The 16189-nt window shown below is 44.4% G+C and overlaps 1 protein-coding gene and 1 long non-coding RNA gene across 2 annotated transcripts; one reads left to right on the forward strand and one right to left on the reverse strand.

The window, feature by feature from the left end:
* Positions 1-920: 920 nt before the first annotated feature.
* LOC311120120 (uncharacterized protein) lies at positions 921-11133 on the reverse strand (the record flags this gene model as incomplete). Its single annotated transcript, XM_084194739.1, has 5 exons — positions 10927-11133; positions 4429-4512; positions 3684-3758; positions 1910-1984; positions 921-1071 (listed from the first exon to the last, which is right to left on the reverse strand). Coding segments are annotated over exons 2-5 (380 nt in total), but the record flags the coding sequence as incomplete, so codon positions are not given.
* A 705-nt stretch (positions 11134-11838) lies between these two features.
* LOC311120121 lies at positions 11839-14357 on the forward strand. Its single transcript, XR_014612124.1, has 3 exons — positions 11839-13161; positions 13406-13722; positions 13883-14357. It is a non-coding gene; the product is annotated as an uncharacterized lncRNA (long non-coding RNA).
* Positions 14358-16189: the final 1832 nt, after the last annotated feature.

Below are 16189 nucleotides of genomic sequence, written 5' to 3' on the forward strand. Positions count from 1 at the left end.
AACACAACTAGACCCAACCAAATCATGAGAAAACAAAAGAGAATACTATGATACTTGACACATTGGAAAGAACAAACAAAAAACAGAGCAAACTAGTATGCTATTTGGCCCTAAACAGAGAGTACACAGTGGCAGAATACTTGACCACTGTGACTGACCCAAACTTAAGGAAAGCTTTGACTATGTACAGACTCAGTGAGCATAGCCTTGCTATTGAGAAAGGCCGCCGTAGGCAGACCTGGCTCTCAAGAGAAGACAGGCTATGTGCACACTGCCCACAAAATGAGGTGGAAACTGAGCTGCACTTCCTAACCTCCTGCCAAATGTATGACCATATTAGAGACACATATTTCCCTCAGATTACAGCGATCCACAAAGAAGAATTCCGAAAACAAATCCAATTTTGATAAACTCCCTTATCTACTGGGTGAAAAACCACAGTGTGCCATCACAGCTGCAAGATTTGTGACCTGTTGCCACAAGAAAAGGGCAACCAGTGAAGAAACAAACACCCATTGTAAATACAACCCATATTTATGTTCATTTATTTTCCCATTTGTACTTTAACTATTTGCACATTGTTACAACACTGTATAGTATACATAATATGACATTTGAAATGTCTTTATTCTTTTGGAACTTCTGAGTGTAATGTTTCGTGTTAATATTTATTGTTTATTTCACTTTTGTTTACTATCTACTTCACTTGCTTTGGCAATGTTAACATACGTTTCCCATGCCAATAAAGCCCTTAAATTGAATTGAATTGAATTGAGAGAGAGAGAGAGAGAGAGAGAGAGAGAGAGAGAGAGAGAGAGATTCAGTGTGTGTATCCATCTGTACAGAAAAAAAGAATGTGTGCTACATGTCTGCATATGGTACATGCGTGTGTGTGTATGTGTGCGTGTGTGTTAACTCACAGGAAGCAGCCGAGGGCTCCACAGAGGACCCAGGTGAGCAGTCCAGGGGTGTGTGTGGTCTCTGTCAGAACCTGGACCTGACACTGGGGACACATCATCTGGCCGGGCACGTCGCTAGGCAGATGCTGCTGCATCATCACCACCTGGGTTACTGCAGAGGGAGGAGAACACTGGTTAGAACCAGATAGAACTGGTCAGAACCAGATAGAACAGGACAGAACCACCACCTGGGTTACTGCAGAGGGAGGAGAATACTGGTTAGAACCAGATAGAACTGTCCAGAACCAGATAGAACAGGACAGAACCACCACCTGGGTTACTGTAGAGGGAGGAGAACACTGGTTAGAACCAGATAGAACTGGTCAGAACCAGATAGAACAGGACAGAACCACCACCTGGGTTTCTGCAGAGGGAGAAGAATACTGGTTAGAACTGGACAGGACTGGATCAAACTGAACAGACCTGGACAGAACTGGTCAGAACCAGGTAGAACTGGATAAAACTGGAACTCCATAGAATTGGATAGAACAGGATGGAACTGGACTAGAAAGAATCACCACCACATGGGTTACTGTAGGGAGAGGAAAATACTGTTCAGAACCGGATAGAACCAGCTAGAACTGGATGGAACTCAATAGAATTGGATAGAACTGGACAGAACCGGACAGAGCTGGATAAAACAGGATAGAACAGGACAGAACTGGATTGAGCCACTTAGGCCCCCCAAACATGGTGTTGTTTGTTGTTAGTTCTATATTTGACTCTCCCCACAGAGGTAGAGGATTAGAGGGGTTGGTACGGCTGGGTGTTGCTAAGGCCAGGATATCCAGCCAATAACTTGTGTGTGTACAACTTGGTTCTCGTTTTCCACCTGGGGTACTGTGAATAATAAAATAAGGAACCGATTTAGGTAGTTTTGGTCAGATAGTTTGGAGTTTTCTTCAGTGTGTGTGTGTGTGTGCGTGTGCATGTGCGTGTCTGGGACTCACCGCCGGGGGCGTTTGTAGGTTGTGCCATGCCCATGCTGTACTGGGGATGTGGTGGGTACATGCTGGGTTGGGGACCTGATAAATAAGGGATAGATAAATAAATACATCAATACACTGTGTCATTTACCTCAAACCCAGGGATACAGAGTGGTTGGCCAGCCTTATTGGAACACAAACCCAGGGATACAGAGTGGTTGGCCAGCCTTATGGGAACACAAACCCAGGGATACAGAGTGGTTGGCCAGCGTTATGGGAACACAAACCCAGGGATACAGAGTGGTTGGCCAGCGTTATGGGAACACAAACCCAGGGATACAGAGTGGTTGGCCAGCCTTATGGGAACACAAACCCAGGGATACAGAGTGGTTGGCCAGCGTTATGGGAACACAAACCCAGGGATACAGAGGGGATGGCCAGCGTTATGGAACACAAACCCAGGGATACAGAGTGGTTGGCCAGCGCTGTGCGAACACAAACCCAGGGATACAGAGTGGTTGGCCAGCGTAATGGGGACACAAACCCAGGGATACAGAGTGGTTGGCCAGCACTTAACAATGATTTTCATGACATCTATGGCTATCGTGACACATACTTCCAAAACGCTTAATGAAAACACTGTTGAAGGGAGTTGCTGTCCAGTAACATTTTAATTTACATAAAGAGTAAGGGCTGGTTTCCTGAACACAGATTAAACCTAGTCCTGGTCTGAAAAGCATGCTCAATGGAGAATCTCAATTAAAATAGCTCTTTAGTCTAGGACTACACTCTTAGAAAAAAGGGTTCCAAAAGGGTTATTTGGCAGTCCCCATAGGAGCACCCGTTTTGGTTCCAGGTAGAACCCTTTCGGGTTCCCACTTTTGGGTTCCATGTAGAACCCTCTATGGAAAGGGTTCTACATGGAACCCAAAAGGTTTTTAACTGGGACCAAAAGGGTTCTACCTGGAACCAAAAAGGGTTCTTCAAAGGGTTATCCTATGGGGATAGCTGAATAACCCTTTCAAGTTCTAGATTTCACCTTATTTTCTACGAGTGTAGGCTTAAACTGTCCCTAAGAGTATCAGTGTAGATCTGATCTCTAACCTCCCTGGAAGCCAGGCTGAGGGGGGTAGGCAGTTTCCCCCCCACCTCCCTGGTAGCCCACTGGGGGGCCGGGGTAGGGGGGAGCCACCTCATCCTGGGGGGGGTCCATACTGGCTCTTCTCCATACTGTCTGGGGTGGGGAGGGAGAGAGAGAGAGAGAGAGAGAGAGAGAGAGAGAGAGAGAGAGAGAGAGGAGAGAGAGAGAGAGAGAGAGAGAGAGAGAGAGAGAGAGAGGGAGAGACTGGACAGGACTAGAAAGAATCACCACCACATGGGTTACTGTAGGGAGAGGAAAATACTGTTCAGAACCGGATAGAACCAGCTAGAACTGGATGGAACTCAATAGAATTGGATAGCACGGGATAGAACTGGACAGAACCGGACAGAGCTGGATTGAACAGGATAGAACAGGACAGAACTGGATTTGAGCCACTTAGGCCCCCCAAAATGAGGTTGTTTGTTGTTAGTTCTATATTTGACACTCCCCACAGAGGTAGAGGATTAGAGGGGTTGCTAAGGTTGGGTGTTGCTAAGGCCAGGATATCCAGCCAATACCTTCTGTGTGTACAACTTGGTTTCTCATTTTCCACCTGGGGTACTGTGAATAATAAAATAAGGAACCGATTGAGGTAGTTTTGGTCAGATAGTTTGGAGTTTTCTTCAGTGTGTGTGTGTGTGTGTGTGTGTGACTCACCGCCGGGGGCGTTTGTAGGTTGTGCCATGCCCATGCTGTACTGGGGATGTGGTGGGTACATGCTGGGTTGGGGACCTGATAAATAAGGGATAGATAAATAAATACATCAATACACTGTGTCATTTACCTCAAACCCAGGGATACAGAGTGGTTGGCCAGCGTTATGGGAACATAAAACCCAGGGATACAGAGTGGTTGGCCAGCGTTATGGGAACACAAACCCAGGGATACAGAGTTGTTGGCCAGCATTATGGGAACACAAACCCAGGGATATAGAGTGGTTGGCCAGCGCTGTGCGAACACAAACCCAGGGTTACAGAGTGGTTGGCCAGCGTTATGGGAACACAAACCCAGGGATACAGAGGGTTGGCCAGCACTTAACAATGATGTTCATGACATCTATGGCTATCGTGACACATACTTCCAAAACGCTTAATGAAAACACTGTTGAAGGGAGTTGCTGTCCAGTAACATTTTAATTTACATAAAGAGTAAGGGCTGGTTTCCTGAACACAGATTAAACCTAGTCCTGGTCTGAAAAGCATGCTCAATGGAGAATCTCAATTAAAATGGCTCTTTAGTCTAGGACTACACTCTTCGAAAAAAGGGTTCCAAAAGGGTTCTTCGGCTGTCCCCATAGTAGAACCCCCTTTTGGTTCCAGGATGAACCCTTTTAGGTTCTTTTTTTCTAAGAGTGTAAGCTTATACTGTCCCTAAGAGTATCAGTGTAGATCTGATCTCTTACCTCCCTGGTAGCCCGCTGGGGGGCCGGGGTAGGGGAGAGCCGACACATCCTGGGGAGGTCCATACTGGCTCTTCTCCATACTGTCTGGGGTGTGGGGGAGAGGTGGGACAGAGAGAGAGAGAGAGAGAGAGAGAGAGAGAGAGAGAGAGAGAGAGAGAGAGAGAGAGAGAGAGAAGGGGGGAGAGAGAGAGAGAGAGAGAGAGAGAGAGAGAGAGAGAGAGAGAGAGAGAGAAGGGGGAGAGGTGGGATAGGGGAGAGAGAGAGAGGGAGTGGAAGACAGTGAGCACACCTTATGAAAATATCACGTTTACAAAAATATGTCTCTGCTCCCACCTTCTCTCCCCTTCCCCCCTCTCTCGCTCACCTGTCTTCTCTCTCTCTCGCTCTCTCTATCACACACACACACACACACACACACACACACACACACACACACACACACACACACACACACACACACACACACACACACACACACACACACACACACACACACACACACACACACACACACACACATACACACACTTCTTGATCAAGCTGTTGCTTATAACAATGATACACACTCCTGTATTCAACCGGGCAGGTTTGGTGACATTTCATTGGACAAATAACTAGAGTGGTGACATTTCATTGGACAAAGACTTGGCCTGTAGCCTCTGAGTAGTACAAGCCTATAACACACCACCGGTAATGAATGCCACCCACCCATCCTCTCTCTGTAATGTGTGTGTGTGTGTGTGTGTGTGTGTGTGTGTGTGTGTGTGTGTGTGTGTGTGTGTGTGTGTGTGTGTGTGTGTGTGTGTGTGCAGTGGCGGCTCCTGAAAAAATTCTCAGGGGGGGCAATTTTTCTGATGATTTAGGTGACCTACACACATTTTAAAAAAGATATGTCCAGCAACAACATGAAGACAGGGGCAGCATATAAGTCAATACCAGAAGCATTTATTGACTGATCTCAAAAGTGTTGGCTTACCAGGGTTGGTGGAGCCCTCAGTTTCATCTTTGCCTCGCAAAGCTAACTCAAACACTCCGCAAAACTTCACACACTGGATTAGCCGGCTGAGGATGTGGCGGTTCTTGCTAATGTCGTAGTAAATATATTTGTTATAGTGAATATGGAATATGATATGTTGAGTAAAATGTTGTGCTAAGATCTATTTAGGTCAGGAGCTGGTTATAAGTTCTGTTCCTATCCAATAACAATGGACAAAAGGGTCCTATCTTGTCAGCCTTGTCAGCAGGTGGCAATGTTCACTCCCCAAAGCAGACAATCTCAAACAGCTATCCATGTGGGTCTTTGACAGCTCATGTTTCTTAATCTTTCCTGAAAGATGGTGCATGTCCGTTACACACCAGTCGCTGTCCAAGCGGTGCTGTCTGCCGTGCCGCCTTCAGGGTGAAAGAGTAAGCAGGGGGTAGCAGAAGACTGGCTTCAAAACATTCTATGAGGTCGTCTCGATTCTCGTAGACAGTGTTCACGACTCTGCTGTTGCTAACCTCATCATTGTGGCGGCGGACAGCTAGCCTGTATCCCTCATCCAGTTGAGTGGCAATATTCACTCTCCCCAAAGCAGACAATCTCAAACAGCTATCCATGTGGGTCTTTGACAGCTCATTTTTCTTAATCTTTTCTGAAAGATGGTGCATGTCGGTTACACCAGTCGCTGTCCAAGCGGTGCTGTCTGCCGTGCCGCCTTCAGGGTGAAAGAGTAGTTTCTTAGTTACGTTCATGGTTATGTTACGTTACGTATGACGAAAGCGCGTAAGTGCAAGCCCTCAGAAACCCATAGAGATTGTATTGAAAGCTCTGATATTTGAAAAAAAAATATTTTACATTAGAGGCTATGAGAGACTTCTGGGCGATTTTCAACCTGACTGAAATCGCCCCAAAACGGGTGGGGACATTTGAAGCACGACTTTAGCCTGATTGGACATTTAGTGGCAGATCAGACGTCTAGATTAGAACACTGAACTACTGTTGCCGTGATATAATTTATTAGAAAAAAAATCCCTTCCTTTTCCCGTTTGGCAGTGCGTCGCCCATATCGCCCTAATGAACACACCGCCCCTGTGTGTGTGTGTGTGTGTGTGTGTGTGTGTGTGTGTGTGTGTGTGGGACTGCTGCTGCGCAGAAGAAATATCAGTGTGCAGAGAAGCACGAGATTTAACTTCTCAACTCTCTAGTTTTCCCCGTTAGTTAACACTATCAACGGTTCCCTTTACTGTGGGTATTGTGATCGAATCAATGCAATATTAGCTACTTTCAATGAAACATACCGAAACAAAACGAACTATGCAAGACTTAGTATGCAAAACCAAATATACAACAGACTTTGTTGTAGGCAGAATGCATCAGAGTAGGATTCAATTGCATTGACAGGCACGACTCAGGCACATACTTCTACACAGACCGGTGCCTCATTGTTACGCTATGGTTCAACCCAGCACTCAGAGAAACAAACACGACTAAGGGAGTGGAGGAAACAAAACTTATTTTAATAAAAGTTCAATTTGTCTTAGTCCAAAAAACAACTGAAGAAAAGGAACAGAGTGGGCTAGTCGGCTCCGGAGGAAGGAGAGGCTGAGGCAGGCAGGCAGGCAGGCAGGCAGGCAGGCAGGCACGAAGGCAGGCAGGCAGGGAGGTATGTCTGAACTGAAGACAAAACAAACGACAGGTTAAGGAGAGTAAAAAGCCAGGCTGAAGACTAAGATAATATAACTTTACTGGTGAGCCAAGTTACCGCTCTAGTAAGAACAACGATCTGGCGCCGGTGGAGAGCCATGCCCAGGAATTAGTAGTGCAGGTTGATGAGAGAATAGGATGCAGCTGCGTAGGCAGGAATCACTGGAAACAACCCGCAGCTGCACAGGAGAGGCAGATCCTGAGCACGCCCCCTGATCCCCTCCAGACACACCCACATAAAGGGGACAAACACACATACAGATACAACAGACAAAGAGGGGACAAAACAAGGAGGAAGGGAAACAGAAAAGGGAGAGACAAGCTGCCCACATAACACTCATAACCAATCAGAGCTGCAGTAGGCCTATATGCAAATAAACCATTGCCATATATGGATCATATATGGCCATTCACTTTGAACTGGGCTGTCTTTACAGCATGAGAGGTTGTGAGTAGATGCGCTTGTTTTGAGATCAAAGCGAGAGCTGCATGTAGCCACCTGTGTACATTTGTTCATATCCTTTGCTAGTTAGTCCAGTTATAGATAATTTGTAGTCAGTAATAGGGGAGTGGTTGCTTCCTAGAAGAGCACAAAACGCGTGCATTTAAAGACATCTTTGAAAAGCGAGTCAGGTAAAGAGCATTTTTATGTCTTAAAGGGGCAGTGTTGTATTTTGAGACTAAGTAGCCAATAGGCAGAGGGTAGCATAATTTGTCTGATTCTCTGTAATAATGATATGGGAATAATGATGCATTTTATTTTGTAAAATAGTTTCCTATATCAAACAACAACAACATTTTCTGTCACCTCCTTGTCTGAAGGACAAGTGGATAAACAGGTTAATGTCAAGCCCTGAATGTTTTTTTCAAAAGTCTCATGGAATGTAGACCTACACTACACATTGGCTGCTAATGTAGACTGAACGATTGAACAGCTATTTCCATGTTAAAATGTTATGGGATGCATTTTCTCCATTGTTTTTGATGGTAGGCCACTCTGGTAGGTCTACATTATGATCAAATAGCCACAGTAGCCATCTTGATCACTGTTCAGAGACCAAACAGAACAACAATCAGCTGCCAAGCACACTACACAATGGAGCCTGATAGCGCTGTGTGTTAGAGTGTGTGTGTGTGTGTGTGTGTGTGTATGTATGTATGTGTGTGAGTGTGTGTGCGTGTGTGTGTGTGTGTGAGTGTGTGTGTGAGTGTGTGTGAGTGTGTGAGTGTGAGTGTGAGTGTGAGTGTGTGTGTGTGTGAGTGTGTGTGAAAGTGTGAGTGTGTGTGTGTGTGAGTGAGTGTGTGTGTGAGAGAGAGTGTGTGAGTGTGTGTGTGTGAGTGAGTGAGTGTGTGTGTGTGTGTGTGTGAGAGAGAGAGTGTGTGAGTGTGTGTGTGAGTGTGTGTGTGAGAGTGAGTGAGTGAGTGAGTGAGTGAGTGAGTGAGTGAGTGAGTGAGTGAGTGAGTGAGTGAGTGAGTGAGTGAGTGAGTGAGTGAGTGAGTGAGTGAGTGAGAGAATAAAGAGAGAACAAGACTGATCAAGACAGTTAAAGTTGGCTGGGCCATCAACTGTACACTAGGTGCCAAGTGTAGTTGACATTCTTATATGAGGCGTTTCTTGCTAATGTGTTTGACAAGATAAAATGATGCAAAAGACATCTGTGTGTACGTGTGTGAATGCATGGGCGTGTGTGGTTGTGGGTGAGAGAGAGAGAGAGAGAGAGAGAGAGAGAGAGAGAGAGAGAGAGAGAGAGAGAGAGAGAGAGAGAGAGAGAAGGGGGAGAGGTGGGATAGGGGAGAGAGAGAGAGGGAGTGGAAGACAGTGAGCACACCTTATGAAAATATCACGTTTACAAAAATATGTCTCTGCTCCCACCTTCTCTCCCCTTCCCCCCTCTCTCGCTCACCTGTCTTAATAATAATAATATGCCATTTAGCAGACGCTTTTATCCAAAGCGACTTACAGTCATGCGTGCATACATTTTTGTGTATGGGTGGTCCCGGGGATCGAACCCACTACCTTGGCGTTACAAGCGCCGTGCTCTACCAGCTGAGCTACAGAGGACCACAACTTCTTCTCTCTCTCTCGCTCTCTCTATCACACACACACACATACACACACACACACACACACACACATGTGTGTTCCTGTATGCACGTACAGGCATGTCCGTGTGTGTGTGTAGAGCTAGAGATAAGAGCTGCTACTCCCTCAAGAGACAAAGGAACTGAGAGAGAGACAAATGAACTGAGAGAGAGAGAGAGAGAGAGAGAGAGAGAGAGAGAGAGAGAGAGAGAGAGAGAGAGAGAGAGAGAGAGAGAAGGGGGAGAGGTGGGATAGGGGAGAGAGAGAGAGGGAGTGGAAGACAGTGAGCACACCTTATGAAAATATCACGTTTACAAAAATATGTCTCTGCTCCCACCTTCTCTCCCCTTCCCCCCCTCTCTCGCTCACCTGTCTCTCTCTCTCTCTCTCGCTCTCTCTATCACACACACACACACATACACACACACACACACACACACACATGTGTGTTCCTGTATGCACGTACACTGCATCGCAGTGCTAACTGTGCCACTAGAGATCCTGGTTCGAATCCAGGCTCTGTCGCAGCCGGCCGCGACCGGGAGACTCATGGGCGGCGCACAATTGGCCCAGCGTCGTCCAGGGTAGGGGAGGGAATGGCCGGCAGGGATGTAGCTCAGTTGATAGAGCATGGTGTTTGCAATGCCAGGGTTGTGGGTTCGATTCCCACTGGGGGCCAGTATAAAAAAAAAAAAGTATTCTCTAAATGTAAGTGGCTCTGGATAAGAGCGTCTGATAAAGGACTACAATGTAAATGTAAGTTGGGTGACTAAGTTGGGTGTAGGTGACAAGTGAAGTTGGGAAAGTTCATTATGAATATCAAATCAAATTGTATTTGTCACATGCTTCATAAACAACAGGTGTAGACTAACAGTGAAATGCTTACTTACAGGCCCTTCCCAACAATGCCGAGAGTTATGCAAGCGGACCTGCTGTTGCCACACACACCAATTCACTATCCCTACTAAACACACACACACACACACCAGTGCACCATCACTACTAGCCATTTCCCCAGAGGATATTGTAATCTGGTTATCAATCTTTACCAGGGTTAATAAGAATGAAATACACCCAATTCAGGAAGTGTTTTGAATTAAAAAAAAAAAAATTAACAACTTTTTAAATAAATAGCTTCTCCTCTTCCGTTTACTAAGAAGTCATTGAATATAGATTCCCTTTTTTCAATTATTTCAGTTTACTTCCTGAACTGACTGACTTCAATTTGAATTGACCCCAACCCTGATCTTTACCATACACATTTACCATGGGCAGGGACCCAAACTCACACACCCTAGTCAGTTAAACATTTACAGAAGGCTTCATTTTCATTTCCTTAATCCAACATCCCACAGAACAGCTGGACAGTTCCCCATAAATGATATCATGGTTTGGTTAGCTATTAAATTCACTGGTGTGTGAAGAACAGTTTGCCACTCTGTCTGTGTGCACACATCTAACAGCGCTGCCAAACATTAGGCACCAAGACAGAGCTAGAATAAGGTAGTGTGTGACTGGTGGTGTGTTTTCTCTAAACTGATTTTAAAAAACACCCCTTTTCTAACAAGTATTTTCCCTCTCACATAGCCACACACACAAAACAAACACAGATATTCCTAGTCCTACACACAACTCATTCATCTTTTATTATATCCTCCAAAGAACCACTCTGAAACCCCCCAGCTCAGAGCACCCTTTCCCAGCCACGAGCAGAGCAACAGCCTTTTACCTTTTTGGAGTCCTTGAGGAGACGAGGTACTGTTTGGAGCTAAAGATCAGAGCTCCTACTCGCTCAAGATACAGTGAGAAAGTGAACCACGTAGGAAAGAGAGCAAGAGAGAGCGCATACACAGTGGGTAGGAGTGAGGGAGGTGTGAGGCAGATGAGGTAACTTTATTTTAAGTGACTGAATAGTGAAAACAAGCCTGATGGAAAATAACTACACCCGTTGGTCAATCACTAGTTCCAGTGTAATTGCAACATCACTGTGTGACGAATCCCAGTATGACAGGAAACAGGTAGGCAGAGGTGGGTAGTAACGAGTTACATTTACTCCGTTACATTTACTTGAGTAAGTTTTAGAAAAAATTATACTTCTAGGAGTAGTTTTAAATCACTATACTTTTTACTTTTACTTGAGTAGATTTGTGAAGAAGAAACTGTACTCTTACTCCGCTACATTAGGCTACAATGAGGTCGTTACTTTTCTTTTTACCTCTTTGGTATTCTACGCGTCATTGTCTTTATCCCCCCGCATATGCCTTATTTTAATGTTTTCTTTTGACAGAGAGAGAGAGACTTCCGCTAAGGCTCTACCACGTGACTGTGTTTCACCAATCAAACGTAGTTGTGCAGTCTCGTCACTTAGAGAACCACAGAAAGCGTAAGTCCTCCTCTTCCAGTGATACTCTTGTGAAAAATGCAAAAATCACAGCCTTTACTGCCCCAGGGCGGGTAACACAAGCAACGCTTGACAAGCTGATGCTAAATTTTGTATGTGAGGCCAACCAACTGTTAGAAATTGCGTAATTCAAATCTGGTATTGGAATAAGAATCAAGAGATCTTCAATCCAAGCTTAATTTATTATATGCAAAATGTATGTATGATAAGTATGAAGGTTCGTATATACGGGTCCGCTGAGATACCACGCAGGGCAGACAGAGAACTAAAACACCGCTCACAGGTTCCCCCCCAAATACTCTGACAGATAGTTCCCACCTCTTCTGTTGGCCAATCAGAGTAAAGGACTGAGTGTGGTTCAGCCAATCCGTTGGCACAGGGGTTGGTCCCAACTCCTCTTCTCCATTTATTGCACACTGTTGCCAGGCATAAGTTGCTATCATAATAACCTGTGGAGTCAGCACCCAAAAGACACCATTCCACTGTACTCCATGTACCCACGTTCAAGGACGGTTTCACAGACAACAAAGAGAGAGTGTTCGTATCTGTGAGAAATACAAGTCTTATCTCATCCTAGCCCCTAACGTTCCCCACATGAATCACAGCCTGCTATGTGAAACAATCCATATCAGTACAGTTCAAACCTATTGCTCCTCATTAATGCATTCCTTCCCAGCTATTCATCACATACAGATCCAATTATGAGAAAAATAGAACCCAACACAACCATTTTCTGTGGTTGAGACGCCATCCTTCAATACTTTGATAGAAACCTTGCAACCTCATACAGTAATGACAAGGAAAACGTTATGCACAAGAATACAAGAAGCTGCAAAACACAAGAAGAGCATAATCATCAAAAAGCTGAGTGCTGTGAACTATGTTGCTAACGTAGCTACTTAGGTGTCACCTGTCACTGGATAGACAACACCTCACTGGAGAGGCACTCCACATTGGCTTGTAGACCTGTCAAAGGCTCGCACACGTTTGATGTCCTTGCTGCTGCATTAGAGGAAATACATTCTGAGTACCACATCAGGGAAAAAGTGACCAGGACGACAACAGACAGTGGCTCAAACTTCCTTTCGATTATATGGTGAGGAGAAAGAGGAGGAAGCCATCAATGTACAAGAGGAGAGTGACTCCACCCTTGATGATGCAACAGAAGATCAGAGTGAGTCAGAGGTGGAGTATCAAGATGTCTGCAATTCTGGATGACAACACAGGCCTTGAGTACCAACTTCCAAGGCACCAAAAGTGTGCATGCCATCTCCTCAATCTTATATCCACAGTTGATGCCACTGCTGCAGGAGGAGCTGCAAACGAAACCTACAAGAGGCTGTCTCGGTCTGCTTTTGCAAAATGTCATGCTGTTTGGAATAAAACCAGCAGGTCAACCATGGCTCATGAAACAGTGGAACGTGAATGCAAGCTGCAGTTTCTCCGACCCAATCAGACATGCTGGAGCTCCCTGTTCCTCGCTGTAGAAAGGATTGTGCGCATTCACCGAGAGCAAGGAGAACAAGCAATTCGCAATGTCTGCACAGCATTAAAGATAAAGATGTAAGTTGACAAAATGTATATTTTGTTTTTAAAGAATAATAAAAGTAAATAAGCCTTGCTGATTAATGGGTGAATCCACTTGTCTCAAGTAACTACGTTTTCTTTGCATGGTGGTGTGACAATTGTGGATGACTTGAATGAAATATATATATATATTTTTTGTATTTAACATGTACAATGCATAATAAAGACATTGTACCAGAAATAGCTATAAGTCATTGTTTTATCGTTACATCTTTTATAGGTTCAATCCAGCTGAAAATTGGTTTTTGGTCGAGTATGCTGCTGTGATGAAGCCTGTTGCCATGGCCCTTAATATCCTCCAAGGGGAATCATCTGTGCATATGGGCCTCCTGCTGCCAACACTTTACCAGTTGCGGGACAAGCTGAAGAAGTTGGAGTCAACTTGCAAAATGTGTACACCTCTTGTTCACGCCCTGCAGCAAGGGATCCAGAAACGTTTTGGAGACGTCATGAAAGAGCCTGAGCTGAATGCAGCAGCAATACTCCTACCAAGATTCAGAACATCCTGGACCACAGAGGAGAACATCTTAAATGCTGGTAAATATACTTGTTTATCAATTCAAATGTGAGCCAGTAGACATTGACCTATATAACTCTGTATAATGTTACTGTCATTTAGGATTATAGTGTGTCAGTGACAAACCACAGGGTGGCAATATATTTAGTGTGACTTTTTTTTGCTGACTTTTCTTGTTAGATATTGGAACTGGAAGTAAACATAATGCCCGATCTACAACTACATCACTCTCCTCTAATGCCTTCTAGAGAACATGCATTCAGCTTAATTTGTGTTCTGGGATACTAGGCCTGCAATATTGTTTTATTTGGCCATCTATCATGGACTGGTGCTTTTTCAGTTGATGTGTACTGCTGCTCTTTTCCTCTGCTCAGTGAGATGTGCAGTGTGGCCTAATCACAGATCAGAGTATTCATTTCTAGGCACACAGAAAAAGGGCTGTTGCTTGCCATGCAATACAAAGGTACTGAGTAGGCCTAATCAACACCTATTGATTATTTTACGTTGACCGCTTCCTTCTGGTGTGCAGTTTTCTGTTCAGCATGCCTGGTATGAAATGTTTGTGTGTTTCCTTCTGTTGTTCTGTCACTGTGGAGACACACACACACACAGTTTATGAGAGTTTATGGGCTGCCTCGTTCTAGTTCTGCCTGGTAAAAAAAAGTATAAAGGTTTGGAAATTTGTGTTACTTGTGCTTATTTATTTATTTTTTATTTATTATTATTAATTTTTTTTATACTTGAATTTACCTGAATTATTTTAATTTAAGCTATTTTGTAATTCATTAAAGATGATTATTTTGTATTTTTGTCTGTCTGATTGTTGTCTTGTGTTAAAAAATAAATCAGACGTTACTCAACAGTTACTCAGTACTTGAGTAGTTTTTTCACCAAGTACTTTTTTACTCTTACTCAAGTAATTATTTGGATGACTACTTTTTACTTTTACTTGAGTCATATTATTCTGAAGTAACAGTACTTTTACTTGAGTACAATTTTTGACCCACCTCTGAGTGCTATGAAAAAGTATTTTCCCCCTTTCTAATTTTCTCTACTTTTGCATATTTGTGATACTGAATGTTATCAGATCTTCAACCAAAACCTAATATTAGATAAAGGGAACATAAGTGAACAAATAACACAACAATTACATATTTATTTCATTTATTTCATAAACAAAGTTATGCAACACCCAATTCCCCTGTGTGAAAAAGTAATTGCCCCCTTACACTCAATAACTGGTTGTGCCACCTTTAGCTGCAATGACTCCAACCAAATGCTTCCTGTAGTTGTTGATCAGTCTCTCACGTCTCTGTGGAGGAATTTTGGCCCACTCTTCCATGCAGAACTGCTTTAACTCAGTGACGTGTGGGTTTTCAAGCATGAACTGCTCGTTTCAAGTCCTGCCACAACATCTCAATTGGGATTAGGTCTGGACTTTGACTAGGCCATTCCAAAACTTCAAATTTGTTGCTTTTTAGCAATTTTCATGTAGACTTGATTGTGTGTTTTGGATCATTGTCTTGTTGCATGACCCAGCTGTGCTTCAGCTTCAGCTCACAGACGGATGGTCCGACATTCTCCTGTTGAATTCTCTGATACAGAGCAGAATTCATGGTTCCTTCTATTAAGGCAAGTCGTCCAGGTATTGAGGCAGCAAAGCATCCCCAAACCATCACACCACCACCACCATGCTTGACCTTTGGTATGATGTTCTTACTGTGGAATGCAGAGTTTGGTTTTCGCCAGGCATTACTGGAACCATGTCGTCCAAAAAGTTATACGTTTGAATCATCTGTCCATAGAACGTCCTTCCAAGAGTCTTGATGATCATCCAGGTGCTTTTTGGCAAACTTGAGTCAACTTTTTGGACGAGATGGGTCCCATTATGCCTGGCGAAAACCAAACTCTTCATTCCACAGCCAGGTCAATTAGAAAGGCCTGATCGCTGAAGTGTTTTAGGGAGCGTTTGACAGTGATGAGGGGTGGTCGTTTGACCGCAGACCCATTACGGACACAGGCAATGAGGAAGTGATCGCTGAGATCCTGGTTGAAGACAGCGGAGGTGTCACGCCCTGACTCAGAGGACGCTTATATGTTGAGTCAGGGTGTGTATATTCCTTGTTGTCATTTTCTATGTTGCATTTTCTATGTTTAGATCTAGCATGTCTAGATCTATGTTGGCCGGTGTGGTTCCCAATCAGAGGCAGCTGTCGCTCGTTGTCTCTGATTGGGGACCATACTTAGGCAGCCTATTGGCACTAGTGGGTGGTGGGATCTTGTTCCGTGTGAGGTATGTTGTTTGTCTACCTTGGACTTCACGTTTCGTTTCATTTGTTGTTTTGTAATGGTGTTTATTCAGTATAAATAAACATGTATGCATATCACGCTGCGCCTTGGTCCGTCCCGTCCTTCAACGAACGTGACAGAAGATCCCACCAAACGAGGACCAAGCGGCGTGCTCAGGCGGAGCGAAGGGCCATGTCA

This window comes from Coregonus lavaretus (genome assembly GCF_964263955.1).
Source record: "Coregonus lavaretus genome assembly, contig: HAP1_SCAFFOLD_6079, whole genome shotgun sequence".
NCBI classification, from domain to species: domain Eukaryota; kingdom Metazoa; phylum Chordata; class Actinopteri; order Salmoniformes; family Salmonidae; genus Coregonus; species Coregonus lavaretus.